Here is a 19,739-nt window from a genome sequence, read left to right as displayed (position 1 = left end):
TTTCCTCTGGGCCACTCCACATCAAGCTTTTGGCAAGTTAGCCAGAAAACTAGGGATAGCCATCAGGATTTTGGAGCACACAATGTTACTTTAGAAAGGACAGTTCAGATTTGTAACTGAGTTGACTGCTATGCACGCCCTGATAGCACAACATCCCTCATCACAGTAGCCTGTTTTGGTTCAGCTTATTTTTCAGCTTTTAACGTTCTCTTTAAAACTGAAAACCTGAAAGGAAATGCACACAGGAGGGAAAGTAGTTTGATTTTCCATGCATCATTAGCCTGTATATTTCTGCAAGTAGCATATTAACTAACATATAAGCACTACAGGGGGAGACAGAAATGAACAAAACCAATCAGGATGAAGTTGTTAATTTTAAGCAGATTCTACTAACATATGAAATTTTGCTAAGAGTACCATCGAAAGTGATAGAATTTCTTGACAACCCATTATGAAGGCAATTAAAACTTCTATCTGAAGCTCACAGAAAGTGTACAGAGAATTGTGCCAGCACTGGTGCTGGTGCACAGATCCCGGCAGTGTGGTGCCAAAAGGAGACTGAAATGACAAGTGGAGCTGAGGAACATGGGAACCCACGGTTGACTGGAGCCAACCAGACTGTGTCAGTCTGAGGAAGAGCATATGTGGTGCATTCCCTTAGAAACCTCACCAGAGAACATGAATGAAAAGCTGCTTCCTCTAAGCCAAATGGGTATCAGGCTGCTAGCTCTCTCCTTGGGGACAGCCCTTTTCCATGGGGTCCAAATTAGCCATTATGGGTCACACAGCAGCCATACCAGTAAGGGGGAGATGAGCAGGAAAGACAACCTTGTCTTTCAGCTCCTTGCACTTATTTTGTTAAGCAGCTGCTTGAAATAACACTTAACAACGAGCAGGGATGAGTAGGGACCTATTCTCTAACCTCTCATCATCTAGCAAAGGTGAGAAACACACACCGTGTTTCTAAAAAAAAAAAAAAAATTCCTAGCTGAGCATCTCCTCCCCATCTGCTCTCCTTAATACAAGCTCACAGTTGTTTTGTTTCTGAGTCCCTCTGTGCTCCACACAGCACTGAAATATATCTATGTCAGACTGCGATACACAAGGAACATTAGTCATATCTGACAATTTCTCCCCAAGAAGTTCCATTAACAGTGGGGTTGCACCCTGAAGTTGTAGCAGCAGAAGCCACAGGGTGTCCACTGAGATTCAGACCACAGGAAATTATTTTCCTTTTTATCCAGTTTCCTGCTCTGTGGTGGCTTCCTCCCTTGCCACACATACGCACACCATGACATGTGCTTGCTGTCCAGGCTTTAGCACAGAATTTTGTTTTCACCCCTATTTGCCACAGAAACCTTTGAAATCTGAGTTATATTGTGGGCAGTGATAGCAAATGTCTCTCAGCACTGTGGGAAGGATGCAGGAAGGATTACTTCCTCTCCTTAGTCATAGTAGGTTATTTTAGGACCATCTGTTGGCCACTGATGCAAAGCCCAGTGCACAGAACTTTTTCAAGGGATTTGTGAGGGACTGAAGGGGAAAACCCCTTTGTTCTCTCTCATGTGTACATGGCAACCTCAAAGGTGGTTTCTCAGGGCTAATGCAAACCTTTTTATTTCTGTGTAAAGCAGGGAGGTGCATTCCTTCAGACATCTACTCTGGCCTGCATTCAGCCTTCTTTCCCTACGTCCCTGGCGACTCCTTACCATCCTAGACAGTAATGATCAGGGAAGAGGAGGAGATACAGTCTTCCCTCTTACAGCTGCTTGGACACTGTCTCAACCTCTCATGCTACTTCTCAAGTCCCCTAGAGATTCTAGGGGGAGTTAATGAAAATGAGAGTGGGTGGCAGCATGACTTCCAAGAGACTACAAGGCCTATTTTTCAGTCCTTGAAGAAATCATGCTTTTCTGTAGGAAGGGTGGTGATCTGTTTTCCATCTTCAGTATTTTACCCCATGACATTTAAATGGCTTTTATCTATTCCATCCCACTCCTGAGAGCTACATGGCAGCTACAGAGGCTCCTGCAGTCTTCCTTTTCCCCTATGGTGTCCTTTAAGTATGATTTTCTTTCTTCAGAGTCTTAAAGTGACTGCCAATTCCCCTCTTCCTTCAAAGCTAGTATTTGCAGTTGGCCTGCTGTATCACACATATTTGTAAGCAGGCGCCTTCAGCCTTCATTTGCGTGGCAATTTTCCTGTGTAACATTAGTCACAGAGACAAGATATTTCACATTCAGACAGATATTTAACTGGACCATGGATAATCAGCACTCACTATTCATAATCTGGTTTTCTTTTTCTCAAGAAGCCTTCCCTTGTCTGGGCTAGAATCCACTGAAAAAGCCAAATCTCCAAGCCCCTGCAGGTCCCTGTCTATCAGAGCCTCAGCAGGGCAGCAAGCATTTCATTTTTTGCCTCCCACTGAGCATAATTTCTTCTCTGAAATAAAGTTCAGCGTGGGGTTGAGGTTCTTTTTTTTCCCTCAGAAAAATCTTTGGTATGTTTTTCGTGACATCTCTTCCCCCGACTACATTTATCATTATCATTAGAGAGAGCACTGAGACATGTTTTGATGGCACTTGAAACCAGTGGGAGAGGAAAAATAGCATCTCTGGTACAAAATTCAAGTCTGTTTACTTAATAATCAAACTCAAGGTGGTGTGTTAAGAAATGCTTAACTGGAAACCATTGAATTTGTGGAGATTTTCACAGCTCCTTTCATATGTCTGCAAACACTCCAGGTTGTGCACTCTCCTTCCCCAGGCAATGTCTCTTCTCCAATGGCTCACAGCTATGTGAGATAAATTTCATTACTCCTTCTGGGAGAAAAGTGATGATCTGTGGCTCTGAACTAAAGTACAGCAGATCTTTGAGCCTTTGCTTCTGTATGAACAAATGGGGCCAACTTCTCAGCTGGTAGAAGGTCACCCCTTGCTTCATGGAGATGGACAGCTGTGAACCTAATTCAGCTCTAGGGCTGTTCAGTAAGGTTTACTGCTCAGGCAAAGATTACAAGTCAGAGGAATGTTCTCTCTTGGCCTCCACTTATGTTTGTTCTTCCCCTCTCCTTATTTGCTTCTCCTTAAATAAGGGGAACTATTAGTATTTTTGCTTTTTATTTTTCTGGAAAGGAAGCAGGCTTTCTTACCTGTCTAACCGTAACTGGCAGGTTGTTCGCAAAATGTCAACTATGCCCTCGTTCTTCAGCTGTTTACAGCAGACACTTGTGGCAATAAAGCAGCCAGTCCTCCCGATGCCTGCACTGGGGAAGGGAAGAGCAGAGAGAGGCAGGGGAGATGTCAGAAGGATTTTGGAATTTTCCTGTCAAATGACTGCCACTAAAGCAGCACAGACCCCATAATCCCTTTTGTCCCTCTGACCTTTGCCAGCTGGGTGCTTCCAGATGGAAAGCCATAATTAGGAAAAGATACCAACTTTGTTGGATGACATGATTAAGTGTGAACCACTCACAGAAGGGTGAACATTGCAGATACAGGGCTAAAAATGGACTAATGTAGACTCATTGACCCAGTAGGTTGTTGAACCTCTCACTGAACCACCGAAAAAAAGCTTCTGCATTTCTTAGTAAGATTTATTTGGACAGCAAGCCTTGCTTTGAAGGCAAACTTTGCTTTGAAATTCTCAATTTTAACAGCATCTTTGAAGCTATTTTCATTCACAGGTAGAATAAAAAAACCCCAACTCTTGCTTAAATAATTAGAGCTAACAGAAGCGTAGTACGTGTGATGTCATTTTCTGATCAGATCTGCAATCTGGTAATTAGAATTAGAGCACTATACAACAAATTCACTATCAAAAAAATTTCTTAAAATTTTCCTGAACTCTTCTGTATCTGACCAGAACTAAGTTTATTTTCACAGTACAATAGAAGCTGTGAATTCTTCTCATCACCTAAATGCTGGAAGCCCTTCTTACGCATAAAATAATTAAGTGAGCGTACTCAGGAATAATTATTTGACACAACTACAGGAAATTCTGCTTTCATTTACATTGTGAGAAAATTTTAATGCTAAACCACTGGCAAGAAACATTCAAGCAACAGTGGAACTCAGTTCACAGCTGCACACAAGTCCTTCATCTTCCACTTGACCATAACCAAACAGATCACAGCACACAACTCCTGACACCGTTTACTGTCCAGTTACTTCAGTGTTTTACAAAGGGAGGGAACAACGTCCGTTTTTAGATAAAAGAAACAGGACAAGCTGCAGGTCTATCAGCGGCTGAGACAGCATTGGGTGGCACGTTATCCACATAGAACACATCATAATCCTATCACCATGTCTCTTAGTATATATTTTTTTTCAAATAAAAATGCCCCATTTCTCCCCAGATTATTACAGTGTCACTGGGATGACACCATGCAAGAGGACAGAACAAATATGCAAAGCAAGAGTGACATAGTAACCAGCAGCAGATACCATAGCTCTTCAAAGAGCTCCTAGAAGCTCCTAGAGTCACAATTTTCCATGGACAAAGAAGACCTCCTTACAAACCACTTCTTATTTTCATCTGAACTCACCCAAATTTTTCCACATCTCTTTTAAAACACTGGCAGAAAAGCTGGACACGTGCTATCACACAAGCATTTTAATAGTGATTACTCCATATTAGCTTACAGTCGGATCTATGATGACACCAGGCAACCAACCATTTCTGCCAAGAGGCTCTTTAAAAACATTCTCATTGTATAATACCCATTTACTATGGCTTTTGGAGAGCAACCATCTGCTGTTTCCTAGAAAACATTATGCAAAATTAAGCAATATTCTGTACAAAAATAAATTTGGCAAAATGTATGTTATTGAAATGATGGAAGATTACCCTGGCAAGATAAACTGCATTTCTTATCAGGCTTTCTGCTATTTACCTGGAACAACTGTTTTGAGAACAGATTGTAGTTTTCAAGTAATCACATTTAACCTTCCTAAACACTGGCAAAACAGGGCTTCCTTTTTGACCCGTGGAACTTCTCCAACTTTCCAAGACCTGTAATTCATCTGTATTAAACTTCACTGGCTTAGAGTGCATGAATCAACTTTTTTTAACCACTCTTGGGGTGAAAATCAACTAGCATATCTGATTTAATAGTGGTTGCTGATGCTTAACACGCTCCCTAGATAGCAGTGCAAAAGAACACAGTTAATCACATCTACAAATGATCAGTATATCATCCCACTTCTTTCTCAGGACAGAAGAGAAGTATCTATCCTCATCTATTTTTATTCTGCTCTGATAATTACAATTTTTTCATCAGGAATAAGCCACTGCAAAGATTTTACTCCTTCCATATAAGAAGCTTTCATCTTTGCCAGGGATTCTTACTGACACTTCAGTGTTACTATCAATTGCATACATTTCCTGACTATTGATTAGTACTTGCTGTAACCAGCTTTGTCATCCTTTCATTTATGTGTTATATTTAAATTATTGTCTTTGGCCTAATAATAATCTATTAAAAAAAAAAAAAAAGCAAAGAAGGACTCCACAAAACAGGGAGGTTTGATGCTTAAAATTTAATGCCATTATTTGTCTGCTTGCATGTGTTTTCGTACTCAATTTCACCTAATGTATGCTAATCTTTCCTAACCTGGCCCTTCAAAGGTAATTATTACTATGAAATTATTCTCACAAGTAACTGAACCACTGTCAGCTTCTATGGTTGACTCTGTCTGTATCTGAATGCAACACTTGGTAATAGAAAACCATTGCCACTAAGCTTTGAAGTTCCAAGCACATTTCAGCAGCAGTTGGCCAAGATTTCTCACATGTGACTGATGGCCTGTGTGGCAGCCTCTGCACTGTGTCACTGTATGCAAAGAAAGCCTTGGAATTCAGACAGAACATTTATTTACCTGCAATGAACAATCACTGGGGCATTCTTCTCTTCTGCGCTCTGCATGGCCTCTTCCACTTCCAGTACTAGCTGTAGCAGAGGAGGGGCCTGGTCTGGTGTCTTCTGGTCTGGCCAAGACGTGTACCAGTAATGTTTCAGGTTTCTCACCTCTTCTCCTTTCTGCAATTCAGTTAAGACAAACACCACAAAAGTTTTACAAGAACTTCTCATTGTAAAATTGATGCTGAAACATGGCCTTCCCTTTACGACTAAGATAAAATCAACCTGCTGGAAACAGAAGATGGCTGAGCACACAGAGTCCAGGAGATTGCTGCAGAGCACTGATGTGATCTTTTTGACACAGGTGGTGGAGGAGACAACAAGGAGAGGTGACCTTGTCTTAAGTACATGTTTGGGCACGTGAAGGTTGGGAGCAGCCTTGGCTGCAGTGACCAAGAGATGGTGGAAGATCCTACATGGAAGGAGCAAGGGCAATAAGTAGGATTACAAGCCTGAACTTTGGAAGAACTAACTTTGATTCCTTCAAGGACTTAATTGCAGGAATCCCTTGAGTTAAAACCCTAGAAGACAGGGAATCCAGGACAGCTTATTAATATTCAAGCATCACTTCCTCCAAGCTCAATTTTGGTGCATCCCTCTGGGTAAGAAATCATGCAAAGAGGGCAGGAGCCATGCATGGATGAACAAGAAGCTTGTGGCAAAAAAACCCACAAACAACCAAACCACAAGAAGAAAATCTATGGAATATGGAAAAATAGACATGGCACTTGGGAGGAATATAAAAATGTTATCAAAGTATGCAGAGATGTGACAAGAAAGGTTAAGGACGACTTGAAATTAAATCTGGCAAGGGATGTCAAGGACAACAAGAAGGGTTTCTTCAGTTGCATCAGTAGCAAAAGGAAGAGCAGGGGAAATGTAGCCCCACTTCTGAATGACATAGGAGCCCTGGTGGTAGAGGATACAGAGAAGGCAGAGTTACTGAATGCCTTCTTTGTTTCAGTCATCATTGCCAATGCTGGCCCTCAAGAATCCCAGACCTTAAAGGCAAGAAATTCTGGAGAAAAAGCCAACTTTCTTTTGGTTGATGAGCACTGGGTTAGAAAGCATTTACGTAAACCTCAAACCCACAAATCCATGGGCTCCAATGGCATCTACCCATGAGTGCTGAGGGAGCAGGCAGATGTTACTGCTAAGTCACTCTCCATTATCTTGGAAAGATCATGGAGAACAGGAGAGATGCCTGAAGACTGAAGGAAAGCCAATGCCACTCCAGTCTTCAAAAAGACAGCAAGAGGGAGGACCCAGGCGGCTACACACCAGTCAGCCTCAGTTCCACCCTAAAAAGGCAATTAAATACCTCACCCTGCATATCACCTCTAAACATGTGGAGGAAAAGGTTATCTGAATTATTCATTATGGATTTTCCAGGGGGAAATCATGCTTGACCAGCTTGAAAGGTTCATATGACAGTATGGCTCGCTGGGTGGATGAGAGGAGAACAGGAATATTGTCTATCTTGACTTCAAAAAAGCAGGGCTTTTCACCCTGTCTCCCATAATCTCCTCATGAGGTAAGCTCAGGAAGCATCGATTAGATGAGTGGACAGTGAGATGTATTGAGAACTGGCTGAATGGGTCCAAAAACTGTGATCTGCAGCCAAGAATCCAGTTGAAGGCCCATAGCCAGTGGCCTTCCCCTGAGATCAGTACTGGGTTCAGCACTGTTCAGTTTACTTATCAATGACCTGGATGAAGGGGCAGAAAATACCCTCAGTACTTTTCTTGATGATGATGCAAAAGTAGGAGGAGTGGCTGACACACCAGAAAGCAGTGCTGCCATTCCATGAGACCTGGGCAGGCTGGAGAGTTGGACAGAGAGGAACTGATGAAGTTCAACACAGAAAGTACAGGTCCTGCATATGGAGAAGAATAACCCCAGGCATCAGTACAGTGTGGGGGCTGACCAGCTGGAAAGCAGCCTTGTGGAGAAAGGATCTGGTGAACAACAAGCTGTCCATGAGCCAGCAGTGCCCTTGTGGCCAAGGGGGCCAAAGGTATCCCACGGTGCATTAAGAAAAGCAGAGTTTTCACATTGCGAGTGGTGATCCTGCCTCTCTCCTCAGCCCTAGAGAGGGGGCGCTCCACTCACCTGGGGTGCTGTGTCCAGTTGTGGGCTCCCCAGCTCAGGAGAGACAAGGCACTACTGGAGAGGGTCCAGTGGAGAGCCATGAAGATGATTAGGACACTGGAGGACCTCACTTAGAAGGAGCTGGGCCTGTTTAGCTTGGAGGAGACACAACTGAGAGGGGCCCTTATCAAAATCTGTAGGTATCTGAAGGGAGGGTGTCAAGAGGATGGGTCAAGGCTCTTTTCAGTAGGGCTTGGCTACAAGTCAAGGGCAAGGGGCACAAACTGAAGCACAGAAAGTTCCATCTGAACACGAGGAAAATTTTTTTGAGGGTGATAGAGCACTGAAACAGGCTGTCCAGAGAGTTTGTGGAGTCTTTTTCTCTTGGTTATTCATGACTCACCTGGACACAAGCACATAGAATCTGGTTTTAGGGGAACTTGCTGTAGCAGGCAGGTTGGACCAGATGATCTCCACTGGTCCCTTCCAACCCCAACCATTATGTGAATGCTAAATGGAACAGAAATCCAAATGGGAAGCCACACAACACAGAAATCTGGACTTCCAATATTACGACTGCACTTCAGCAAACTGCCTTAACAAAAAACAAACAAAAAAACCCCACAAAACAAAAAAAAAAAAAAAAACACCAAAAATTCCTCCCCCCACAAAGTATTTTGCTCTTTTAGTGCCAAGAGCTGTGTACAAAACACTCCAGGCGGTCTGTTCCCTCTTGACAGATTCATTCAGCAAAGCCAGAGCTGTGCTTGTGACATAATTGCTTTCATAATGTATTTGACAGACAGAGAGCCAGGAGCCATATCTCTGTCTCTGATAGCTAGATAAATAGATGAGGGAGAGAGATGGGAGCTTATTTTTCTATCTCTTCTGATAGACAGACTTATATTGGTCTCCTGTCAATTCTACTCTTCTCTTAGACACGGTGAGAAAGTCAGAGGCAGTATGGAAGGTGGGAATTGTATCTAGCTGCAGTCCAGGTCTTTTTGAGAGACACAAATTCTGATTTTCTGTCTCAGCATGGTTATGAATATAGCAAATGTGCTGTTTCCTTTTTGGAGTGCCAAGTAGTGCTGTGAGCTTCTGATTTTGTGTGTTCAGAGTGAAATCCTTCTGTCTGATTCCTAAAGGTGCAAAATAGTAACATGGTGCCCAGGGAACTGGCCTTACCCTTGCAGCCACTGCACAAGCCAGCTGGCACAGGGCAAAGTAAATGTTTGCAAAAGGTCCAAGAACAAAAGTGTTAGATTCCACAACCCTCCCTTCAAACCATGGCTGGATGAGTTGAGGAGAGAAAAAAAAAATGACAAATATAATTCTTTCTGAAGAACAAGGCACAAAAATCTGAAAACAGTTTGTCACATATACTCCCAAGTCCCTCCCTGTGCTTGTCAGTCACTGGATGCTCTGTGGTTGTGCATTTTCCACTCTTCTCTTTGGATGACAGAGCTTTTGCACAGCTTCACAGTGAACTAGATTGGGAAAGCAATCATGTTAAATTGTTTTCCTTTCTTGAGATGGATTAATTTTCAGATGGATCAATCAGTTTCTTCCTTTAGCTTGGCACACAATCACAAACACTTGTGAGGGCACATGGGAGATGGCTCAAGGATCAGAACAAGAGAGCTGGACAAGGGAGGCTCAGCTTCATTGAGATGTTGTTCCATCTTACACTGGGTTTAAAGTGCTCACTGAAGCACAGCCACAGGATCCTTAAGGCTGTGTCTAGCTCACTTCAGGAACAGAGACTCTTACTATCATAGCACAGAGTCTGGCCTTAGGTTATTAATCTTAGGGAGAAAATACTTTGTTTAAGAGAGCACAACTAGTTATCATGAATAGCACTCAAACTCACTACAGTAAATCATATCAACACTGCTCTGAAACACAGTTGCTTTTGAATGTGTGACTATGTGTGAGTCACAGAAGTTATGAACACCCAATTCTTAACTCAGTTGTGAAAAATTATAATAAAAATGCTGTCAATAACACTGACAGAAAAGTAAAAGTCATCTGAAGAGAAACATGAATCACTACATAAATCATTTAGTTGACAGCAACAGAAAACATACAAAGTTCTAGTGATGAACTCTGGATGCCTTTAGTTTTGTCTGCTGTGTTAAAAGTTTTATGCTTCTGCTTGGAGCACCCTGACTTCTGTGGTTCTGTACACTTCTGCTTTGACTTGAACAAAATATTCTCTATTGATAGTTCCTTGGGACTGAGAAAACTTGGGAACAGCTAGGAGGAAGCAAGATTTAATAGACAGTTTGAAGTCTACAGCACGTATTCTGTAGCTGAAATCATGACTCAGTGGCTAGACACTAGCAGCTTTCTCTGAGAACAGAAAACAAGTCTTGCCTATAGCCTGAGCTTTTCCTAAGTTCCCAAAACCTGACAAATCTTGTCCGCTGTACGGAGAAAAAAATGACAGTCCACTCTGTAAAGCATGCAGTAATCATGTATTTCTGAACACTCCTGTTTAAGGGCAAACCTAAGTCAATTAATGGCTTGTCCAGTTTTCACTACCAAGTCACTTAATGTATGCATGGTTCAGAGCTGCTGCTCAACTATTGCCATCAAATGGCAGATGTACAGGTCTAGGGAAAGGTAACTTAAATGGAATCTTTATTTCAGCTCTAGAACTCAGCAATTCACATCCTGACATTTGAGGGTGGAGGGAAGAGACATTGACCTACTAGTACTGAAAACAAAACCATTGTCTAACTGAAAGCAAAACCAGATGAGCTGCAACCCAGCAACATGTAGATATTCTTCACTTCCCACTTGTCATGGAGTGCAATTTTCTCCTTGCTGCCTTTGCCAAAAGCATGAGTGACAGACTTTCTACACTCTGAATCCAGACATGGGCTGTCATATGCTGGCTTTCTGCCCATTAGCATATGGCTGAAGAGACTTGAAACTGGTTGGATAAAAGAAGAGTTTTTCCAGCTTGGAAAGGAATTGTTGTGTTATACTGAGGTTGGGGTAGATCTGGCAGATGAAAGACGTATCAAGTTTATGTAAACAGACTGTTACTAAAACATGTAGCTTGATATTCCAGAACTTAGCAATGGAAAGAGTTGTAAAATAGGACTTTGTTACTTTAGAATAAGTAGTATGTAAGTTCTTAAAAAATTAAACCAGTACTGAAACTTTCTATCCACAAGATGATAGAATGGTTACTGGTATATGAAACTACACTTGCAAAGTAAGACGCTGTCTGTGAGCTGACATTTCATTCACAATGATCAATGAACCTGGAGGACAAAGGCACAGAATGATACACTGATTTCTTACCCAGTGAACCCCATACTATCACAACTGGCCTGGTGGCTTTCAGACTGTACACAAGCAGCCTAAAACTCTGACTGCTGCTTTTCCTGTAACTTTCATGTTGGTGAACTGGGCAAAGCTACAATGACTTCAGTAATGAAAAGTGGTATTTGTCCAGCACTACACTGACACTGTGCAGAAGCTTTCTACACAACTCCCCTTGAACATCTGCATTCATAGGTTTAGACAGCTAAGCTACTGTAAGTACATTGGAATGATTTACCTTTAGGGTGATGAGCCTTAAACGGTAATCGTCTGCTTGTATGACTCTGTTAACTGTGATTTCTATTCCTTCATAGGTGACCTGTTCCTCTGGCCAGTATTCTGTGCATTTCTGTGTGCAATATAAAACAAATCCAGTTAAGCAGGTATCAAGGGAGGCTTGGTTTCTTTCTCCTCTGAAATTGAATATAGCACATGCATAGATGAATATGAATAAATTTTGTTTCTATAATAAGTACAAGCTTTCACTTACTAAACAGGGACCACATTTCAGTTGATTTTTGCTGCATCCATAATAGCCTGATTGCTTGATTAAAAATGCACAAATCAAGTAATTACTAACCAATGCTTTTAAATGCACACATCCTTATTTATCTTTATGCAACTGATGTGCATTTTGAAGGTTCATTAGAGAGGCTGGTGGCAATGTGCTTGTGTTTTAAATTAATCTTGAGATAATAATGATTAGTATAATATACACCAGTTACCAACATATCTGTGCTTCATATATACTGATGTAGAAACACAAAATACAGCTTTTCTATTTTTTATAATGGCTCAATGCTCTCTGAATATAAAATGATAATTTGCATATGTTTTTGCACAAAATAACATGACTGGGGATGCTTGGGAAAATAGATTATGCACGAAAATCCACTTAAAATTGTCAGTGAGAATCTTTCAAAGATAGAGAAGTAAAAGGCTGTGAGAGAGATTGGACTACTACATTTGATTTTGCCAAAAGCCAGTAAGAGATACAGCCAGCATAACCTGACACTTGGAAACACAGAAACTACAGTCCATTTGCAGATCTACTCTGTGGTACTGATACACTAGAGATGAGACAGTGCAAATTTGTAGGTCCCTCTGATCCTGGAAGGAGGGCTAAAAAAGACTGGTTTTGTAATTAGTTTCTCTAAATTAATCAATATGCAAAGGCAGAGGCAGGCATTTCAATATGGTGCACAAATTAGTTGATGGACAAGGAATGACACGAATTAGGCAGAGGCTGAGAAAAAAGCTCTCTTGTGATAATGCAAGAAGCTATTTCATTATCACAGGGGAGCAGGTATCTGCTACTCAACAAACCTCAGGAAAGATGATGCTTGTAAGATTTCTCTTTTACACAGCTGTATACAATCTTAGAGGAAACAAGTTGAATGATTTTTCTCTCCCTCACCAAACGTAATTCCACTTGAGGAGAAAGACTAACAACAGAAAAGTACCCTGCAAAGTTACTGAGTCAAAATTTTTGTGTGGGAGAATCAGAGTTGTTCCATCTTCACAGTACATCAGTTAATAACCCACTGGGAGTGTGGCCCACTGTGTCTCTGTAAAGTTATTTATGCAGATTGTGTTTTTTCTTTGTCTACTCATAAACTGCAGAATCCACTGCAAAAATTGTCAAGAGTGCTACCAGCTATCAATAGCACAGACATTGCTCTGCTTAAAGGAGTGGAGTAAGATTGCCCACTCATTTCTGGGGGCTGTCTGTCAATTCAGATTAGAAGTGACAGAGGGCTGAGGTGCAGAGCTTTTAATCCTCACATTAGTGAAGCCACTGCACTGAGAAAGAACACAAAGTCTCTCTTACTAGCATCATTGCTGAACAAAACTTTTGGGTTTGAATCTATGTACTTTGAGTCCTACTATTCATCTATTAATAGAAGTGTTGCAGATAAATGGAGTAAGTATAGAAGATGTTTGCATGAAAGGACCTTGTATTTATGGCTGATATTGCTGACATCAATACATTTTTGACAAAAATGTATCAGGAAAGACTCAGCAGCTCTGTTGTGATATCCAGGCTGTAGCAAGCTCCAGTTCTATAGTGCACCAGCACTGCAGTGCACTGCTCCCCAAGACTGATAGGAGGGTTGAAACACTTGGTCAGTGCAGGTAGGAGGCAATCCAGACATAAAAGTTATTTTGCCTTCCTGTTATACAATCTTGTTATGAAAACTATAGTTGAAGAGCATTTCAGATATGTCATTCAGGACCAGCATTTCCTCTGCATCTTCTTTAAACCTCAAAGTCTGCAAAGGATTCTGGGGTACAAACTATGTTACGACATTTTAATGTTGTATGTGCCAGAAAATGGCAACTTTGATTAATGAGCAAGTTATTGCTTCAGTGCTGCTGCTCAGATACAGGCAGGTGCAAATTCAAAACCTGAGTGCAAACAAAGCATTCAGATCAGCAACATACTCTTCATGTTTTTAGCAATCCTTGACAGGACATTTCTAATGAGCCAGATGTAATAAATGACCATTTTTAACTTGCAAAGCATCATAATTCTGTGTCAGTCTTGTTCATATCTTTTCTTCAATTAAGTTGAAAAAATACATGAACATATTTATTTTATATCTGTGAAAAGCAAAGGTTTCTGCACACACATGATTATGGGCATTAAGCTACCAGCTAGCAGATAAACTACAACTCTGTCTGTATGCTGGATGTTTGCCCATATTCTTTGCCTTCTTAGCATCTAAAGCTTCTTCTCCAAACAGAAATCTCTAACCTAAATTACTAATCTGTTCTCAAGGACAAGCCTGATATACAGTGGTGCTGCAGCTTAAGAAACAACATTTGGACATCTCCACCTAGCCTTGCTGCTTAGTGGTGGGGGAAGATGCAGAGCCCAACACATGCCCAGACCAATTTCTCACATCTTACACTGCCAGTAAAGGCAGATGTGAGCTCAGCTACCTGTCTGTGAGCTGAAGCCCAGGCACAAAGTTCTGGCAACTCTGCTGCGGGGGGAAGATTTCAGCAGGTAAGTAATGAACAGCTGGAGGGCTGCAGTATTATAAACTGCAAAAAAAAGGAAGAATTCACTTTAAGTGGATTAGCACAAAGATCACTACAGTTTAATTTATGGTAGGTGGCAAATAGAAAATTTCAGCATCTTAATTTCAGTATTTCATAAGCATTCCCTAGACTCTTTCAGGGGAAGGTTCTCAATATCCAAGTCAGTTCTAGTTGTTCATTATCATACAGAAATCAGGTACTTCCTCAATGAGATGTGCATGTAGACATCAAATCATAATAAATGCAAGATAAAGCAGCAGCAACTCTACTGATTAAAGATATTCAGCCTTAGCAGTTATGGGGTACTATTGCTTTTGATTCCTTCAGAAAGAACTTCAAAGGCTGCCTGCAAATAGAGCTGGGTTAGGAGGGGTTTCAGGTCAGCTGGGAAAGGAAAATGGCAAAACCAACAGTAGGAGAAATCAGACAGCAAAACAGGACTCACAGTAAACTGAAGCGAAAGAGAAGCCCACATCTTCTCTGAGCCTGAAGAATTTAATGCTGGCTCTGATTGCACAGGCCACTGAACTAACTTCTGTTTGCTGGCTTAGTGTCTAAGCTGAAAACAACTGCTGGGGTAGAGATAAAAATATAGACTGGATGTAACAGCATTACCTCGTTCATCTCTTCTATATTGGTAATCATGACAATGATGGGAGAACGCTCCTGCCACACCATTCTCCAGAAGTCAGTGACAGTATTAACTATCGGTCCCTGAGTAGCAATATATACCTTTTCCTCTCCTCCATAGCCCTGCCAACAAAAGAACAAGAAATCAGTTTTAACAGGGATGTCCATCATAACCTTGAAGGTTAAAAAACCAGAGAGCTATCCTGGATGAAATGCGGACTGTGTGGCACCAGCTCTCCTCTCCATCTCTTTCCTGCACATGTGTACATGGAGCAAAGGCACAGTACAGACTCACATAAGTCCAGCAAAGAGTGTCCTACAGCCTTGAGATGACTCTGGCCAAGTCATGAGCTTTATTCAGGCTGATTATCCAGCGCCTTGGTTAGGCCAGCTGACAAGGAATTTTGCATCAAAAACTGTAGAAGTATGTTTCTGTCTGGTCTGAATCTGTACAGGTGCACTTTGAAATTGGGGTTTCAGCTAAGGTAAGCAGGAGAGAAGAGCAATGAGATGAGGTAGGATGCTTTTAAAGGCATTGTGTGTTGCAATTCTGTTTACATTAACAGTGGCTGACAGAGGCTGGGCATACACACTGGGCTATGGAGCTCTTACCCTGATGTAGTTAGCATTGATGTAAGAGCTGAGGGGGTCGTCCTGATCAGCTGAGGTAAGGCACACTCTGCTGTGAGGATCTGAAAGGTGTAAGGAGATAAGGAACAGTTTATCAGAGGAAGGAGACACACAAGATTATTTAGTACAGCAAGACATTTACATGCATTCATGGCCATCACAGCAGATGTGAGTGGCCTTAGAAAACCCCCATGTTAAGACCATTAAAAAAGGCAAAGGATGATTGGGATAATTTGCAGCCTTCTGACAGTTTCACCCACTCTCTGAAGCCTGCCTTAATTGGTCCTGAGTCAGTGTCTCAGCATGACTCTGGAAAAGCAGTTTTCTGCTACAGGAAATTATTTCTCAATCTGTTAGGTCAACAGACTCATTCTGGCTTCACAGACATTAGAATATTGTTTGTGAAATGATAGCGAAGAGCTTTTCTACCAAAACATAAACATGCATTTCTTGCACCCAGGCAAGCCAGATGACAATAACTCCTTCCCAGTTTCATCTTGCAATGAACCATACTCCAAGATGTGCTATTAACAAATATAATGGTTATAGAGAAATTAAAGAATATTAACAGTCTCTTGCATTTTAAGTCTCTTCAGTACTTGAGTCTCCTTCATTGAGGCTGTTTATGAAGCATTATTCTTGTTCTAATAAGATGACAAAAGAAAACATTATTCCACTTAAGAAGTTCAGTCCACTTCCTACTGAAGACAATGGCTGTTTCACTGATTTTAATGGGACCTGACACAGGCCCCACAACATTCATCCACTTTGACCAGTACTACCCAGTTTGTTACCATTGACAAGAAACATCCTCCTGACAGAGGCCTCAGCAAACAGCAATGGTGTATATGACCAAGATAATATTAAAAACAAACCACAGGTGTCTTTTTCATAAAAAACTTCAGCTGACTTAGAAAGCAGAATAAGATTTATGCAAAAATGGTGCTTTACCCAATATCATATTAAGGACAGAGTACACAATAATTTTTACAGTACTACAAACACAGACGCAGCATGAAATGCTGTCCGCAAACAGACCAGATTGATGTTTTCTGGGATCTTTGGCTTTGAAGTGCAAAGAGAATGTTTAGGTCTCCTTTCTACACCTCTTTACTGCCAGCACCAAGCCCTGTTAAATGGAGGCAGTGGGATAAGAGACTCAGCCCTCTCCTTTCCTCAGCAATATCAAGCCATCCTGTGGCCACAGTCAGGGACAAAGTTGCTAAAAGTTCTTTCAGAAAAAAAAGCTCAGATCATAACGAGGCCAGTTATAAAGCTGTTGACGTTTAGAGAGATGTTGTTAACATTTAGAGAGTGAAAGAGTTATCTGAGTTATCTGAGATGAGGAGGTCAAAGAGACAACAGTGGCTGCTGGCAGATACCCATATGGCTGAGATGAAGAGATACCAAATTCAGAATATACAGATCACTTAGAGATCTGGCACCTTCAGCATCTGAAATCAATACCCACTTTTGCAATCTTCCCATCGCAGCAAAACCAGCAAATTAATACTTGAATGAATCACCTCAACCATTATCACAGCAATAGGCAAAGGCTGTTAAATGCTTTTACACTTCTGGTCTAAGGTAGAATACAAAGTCATCAAAATAGTCTCACACATCAGGCTGCAGTTGCTGGAGTTTGTAGACATAAAAATAATCTTTTTGCCATTTTCAATCTGGATTCATTGACTGTAAGGTGTAGCTGAGGACATTTTTGACTTTACTGCATTTCTATTTATTAATCTGACATTGAACCTTTTGGATTTTTCAAAAGACTACTGTAGTGATGGTACTACCTTCCCACAACAGCTTAGAGGAAAGAAAAAAGGCATGATATCCAATTGTATCACTTTTCAAAGTATCGTAAAGTATGAGAGAGGGGAAAATGACGACACTAGTAAAAATTTGTACCAATCTGTTTTCTCTAAACTCCTACTCCTGCCTACAAATAAAACTAGCATAATAATAGAAAAGAAAAATAATTTTCTGTGCCCTCTTAATGCCATCAGGCCAGTTCCCAATATTCTCAGTCTGCATTTGAAAAAACATCAGTCAGGAAAATAATGCTGCTAGAATTTGGTCTTTCAAAAGAAATTTAATCAAAGAAATAAATAACAAACATCTTAATAAACCAAGTTCTTGGGTACAACTTTTAAGCAGCACCAAATGATGCAATTCTAATAACTAAAAAACCTACATTTCCCTGAGGATCAGCAGCATTTCGGTTCTTCATGCTCTCTACCTCTTTGGAAATTTGATTTATGCTTTGAAGCCATGCTGCTGCTCCATAAACATGGCTTTTGGACAATATATTGTGGTGACAGTACATGCCCTCTGGAAAGGAAAATGCAAAGCCCTCCAGTATGTGGAATAAACCATCCTGCCTCAGTGACTTAAAAAGCAGAAACTTACTTGGGAGAATTGTTTTGTAACGATTCTTACGCACTAAGCCTGGAATATCATATTCCTTTGGATCAACAAAGTTCATTGGAATTTCCTGTTAAAAGAAAAGAAAAACAAAAAACCCACGAACAATAAGAGACAGTCAGTAGTATTATTAGATTCACAGGAGGTATAAAAACCCCAAGCCCATTATGTCCTACCTGCGAGGGAGGCAAAGTGATGAAGTCAGCTGGGACATATTGTACAGTACCTCTAGCAACTTACCACCAAAGTATGATTGATGTTTCCTTTTTCTGTCACTTTCTTTTCTGAAATCCTTCATGTGAAAATGCTCCTAGTGACTAATTCATTGAGTAACACGCATGACATATTCACTCCTAATATTATTAGAACTGAATTGCAAGTGTAGGCACAGAGCGATGCAAGAGGTGGAACGCAAGACACTGCTCCAAGAGGATGGACCATCCTTTCTGACTCACATTGCTTCCTCTCTGAGGGTGGAAAGTAATAATCTGCTGGGAACTTGCACCAGCAACAAAGTACGACACACATGATGACAGGCTGGTGTGCTGACCCAACTCCATGGAGCCGTGGAAGCGTCACTGCTTTGTTCATTGTGCTGCCAAGCTCCATGGAGAAGGACAGCAAAGGGGACTTCAGGGATTGCCTGCACTCCCTATCCCTGATGCAAAGAACAGGGAAGATGGAGGGGCTTCCGGTTCCGCACTGCTCATCCCCTGCAATCAGGGGCTAATACCAGGTGGGAACAAACAGGAACCTCCCAGCTGCTGGACTAGGAAGGCAGGTGAAGAGAAGGGATGTGTTAACCAGGCTCAGCAGAGAGACGGCTCACAGGAACCGGGAGGCAGAGCTGGTCATCCCAGCTGCTGCATGCTGCATTTGAGAGACCACCACAGCACAGACTGGGAACAGGAATCAGGGTTGAGTAAGGCAAGTGAGGTAAAAATTTAAGGTGAGCAGAGCTATGGACTACAGAAACAGAGAATTATTAAGGCTGAAAATGACCTCTAAGATCAGTGAGTCCAACCTTTCACCTAGGACTTCCATGTTTACTGCTAAGCCATGTCACTAAGTGCCACATCCACATGTTTACAAACACTTTGATGAATAGTGATTCTACCACTTCCTTGGGCAGTCTGTTCCAGTGGTTCATCCTTTCAGTGAATAATTTTCACCTAATATCCAATCTAAACCTTCCCTGGAACAATTTGAGGTCAGCTCTGGAAGCTTAGAAGACTATCTGCACTCCATCTCTTACAAAGCACTGAGCACACTGTTAGCTTTAACCAGAGGCAAATTAGGACAAAAACATTTTGTTGAAGTAATCTCCTATCAATTTTGAGAACTGCATAGGAACAAAATCTTCATATTTTTCTCAATTGTTCCTTGGTATTTAGTCAGTCCAAACTCTTCCTGAGCCAAGCTCCATGGGCTGTTTGTGGGTCTTAAGTCATTCACTATACAAGCCAATTCTTGGTGAAATCAACGGGACTGCTGTCTGAGTAGAAACTCTAAATCTTGTATGAATTTCAGGATTTAGCCCTGTTAATGTGCTCCTTGACTTTTCTTGCAAAATGAAACAACTGCTTGCTTCATCTGGGATCTGGACTTTGAAAATCAAGTAGGTTAGACAAAGCGAAAGCACACGATG

General features: G+C 41.3%; 1 protein-coding gene across 11 annotated transcripts in view; it reads right to left on the bottom strand.

Moving 5' to 3' along the window:
• The window catches only part of PTPN5 (protein tyrosine phosphatase non-receptor type 5), a 110,582-nt gene that overhangs the window by 35,062 nt on the left and 55,781 nt on the right, over window positions 1-19,739 (bottom strand). For all 11 annotated transcript variants that reach the window (XM_074543341.1, XM_074543337.1, XM_074543332.1 and 8 more), the window contains exons 8-13: window positions 18,077-18,161; window positions 15,644-15,723; window positions 15,017-15,154; window positions 11,592-11,702; window positions 5,883-6,043; window positions 3,155-3,268 (exon numbers count right to left, since the gene is read on the bottom strand). In XM_074543341.1, coding sequence (XP_074399442.1) covers window positions 3,155-3,268; window positions 5,883-6,043; window positions 11,592-11,702; window positions 15,017-15,154; window positions 15,644-15,723; window positions 18,077-18,161 — 689 coding nt within the window. The remainder of the gene's footprint in view (window positions 1-3,154; window positions 3,269-5,882; window positions 6,044-11,591; window positions 11,703-15,016; window positions 15,155-15,643; window positions 15,724-18,076; window positions 18,162-19,739) is intronic.

Source organism: Zonotrichia albicollis, chromosome 6 (genome assembly GCF_047830755.1).
Source record: "Zonotrichia albicollis isolate bZonAlb1 chromosome 6, bZonAlb1.hap1, whole genome shotgun sequence".
Classification (NCBI taxonomy): domain Eukaryota; kingdom Metazoa; phylum Chordata; class Aves; order Passeriformes; family Passerellidae; genus Zonotrichia; species Zonotrichia albicollis.
Note: the sequence above shows the minus strand (reverse complement) of the source record. Positions and strands in the feature narration are given on the sequence as shown.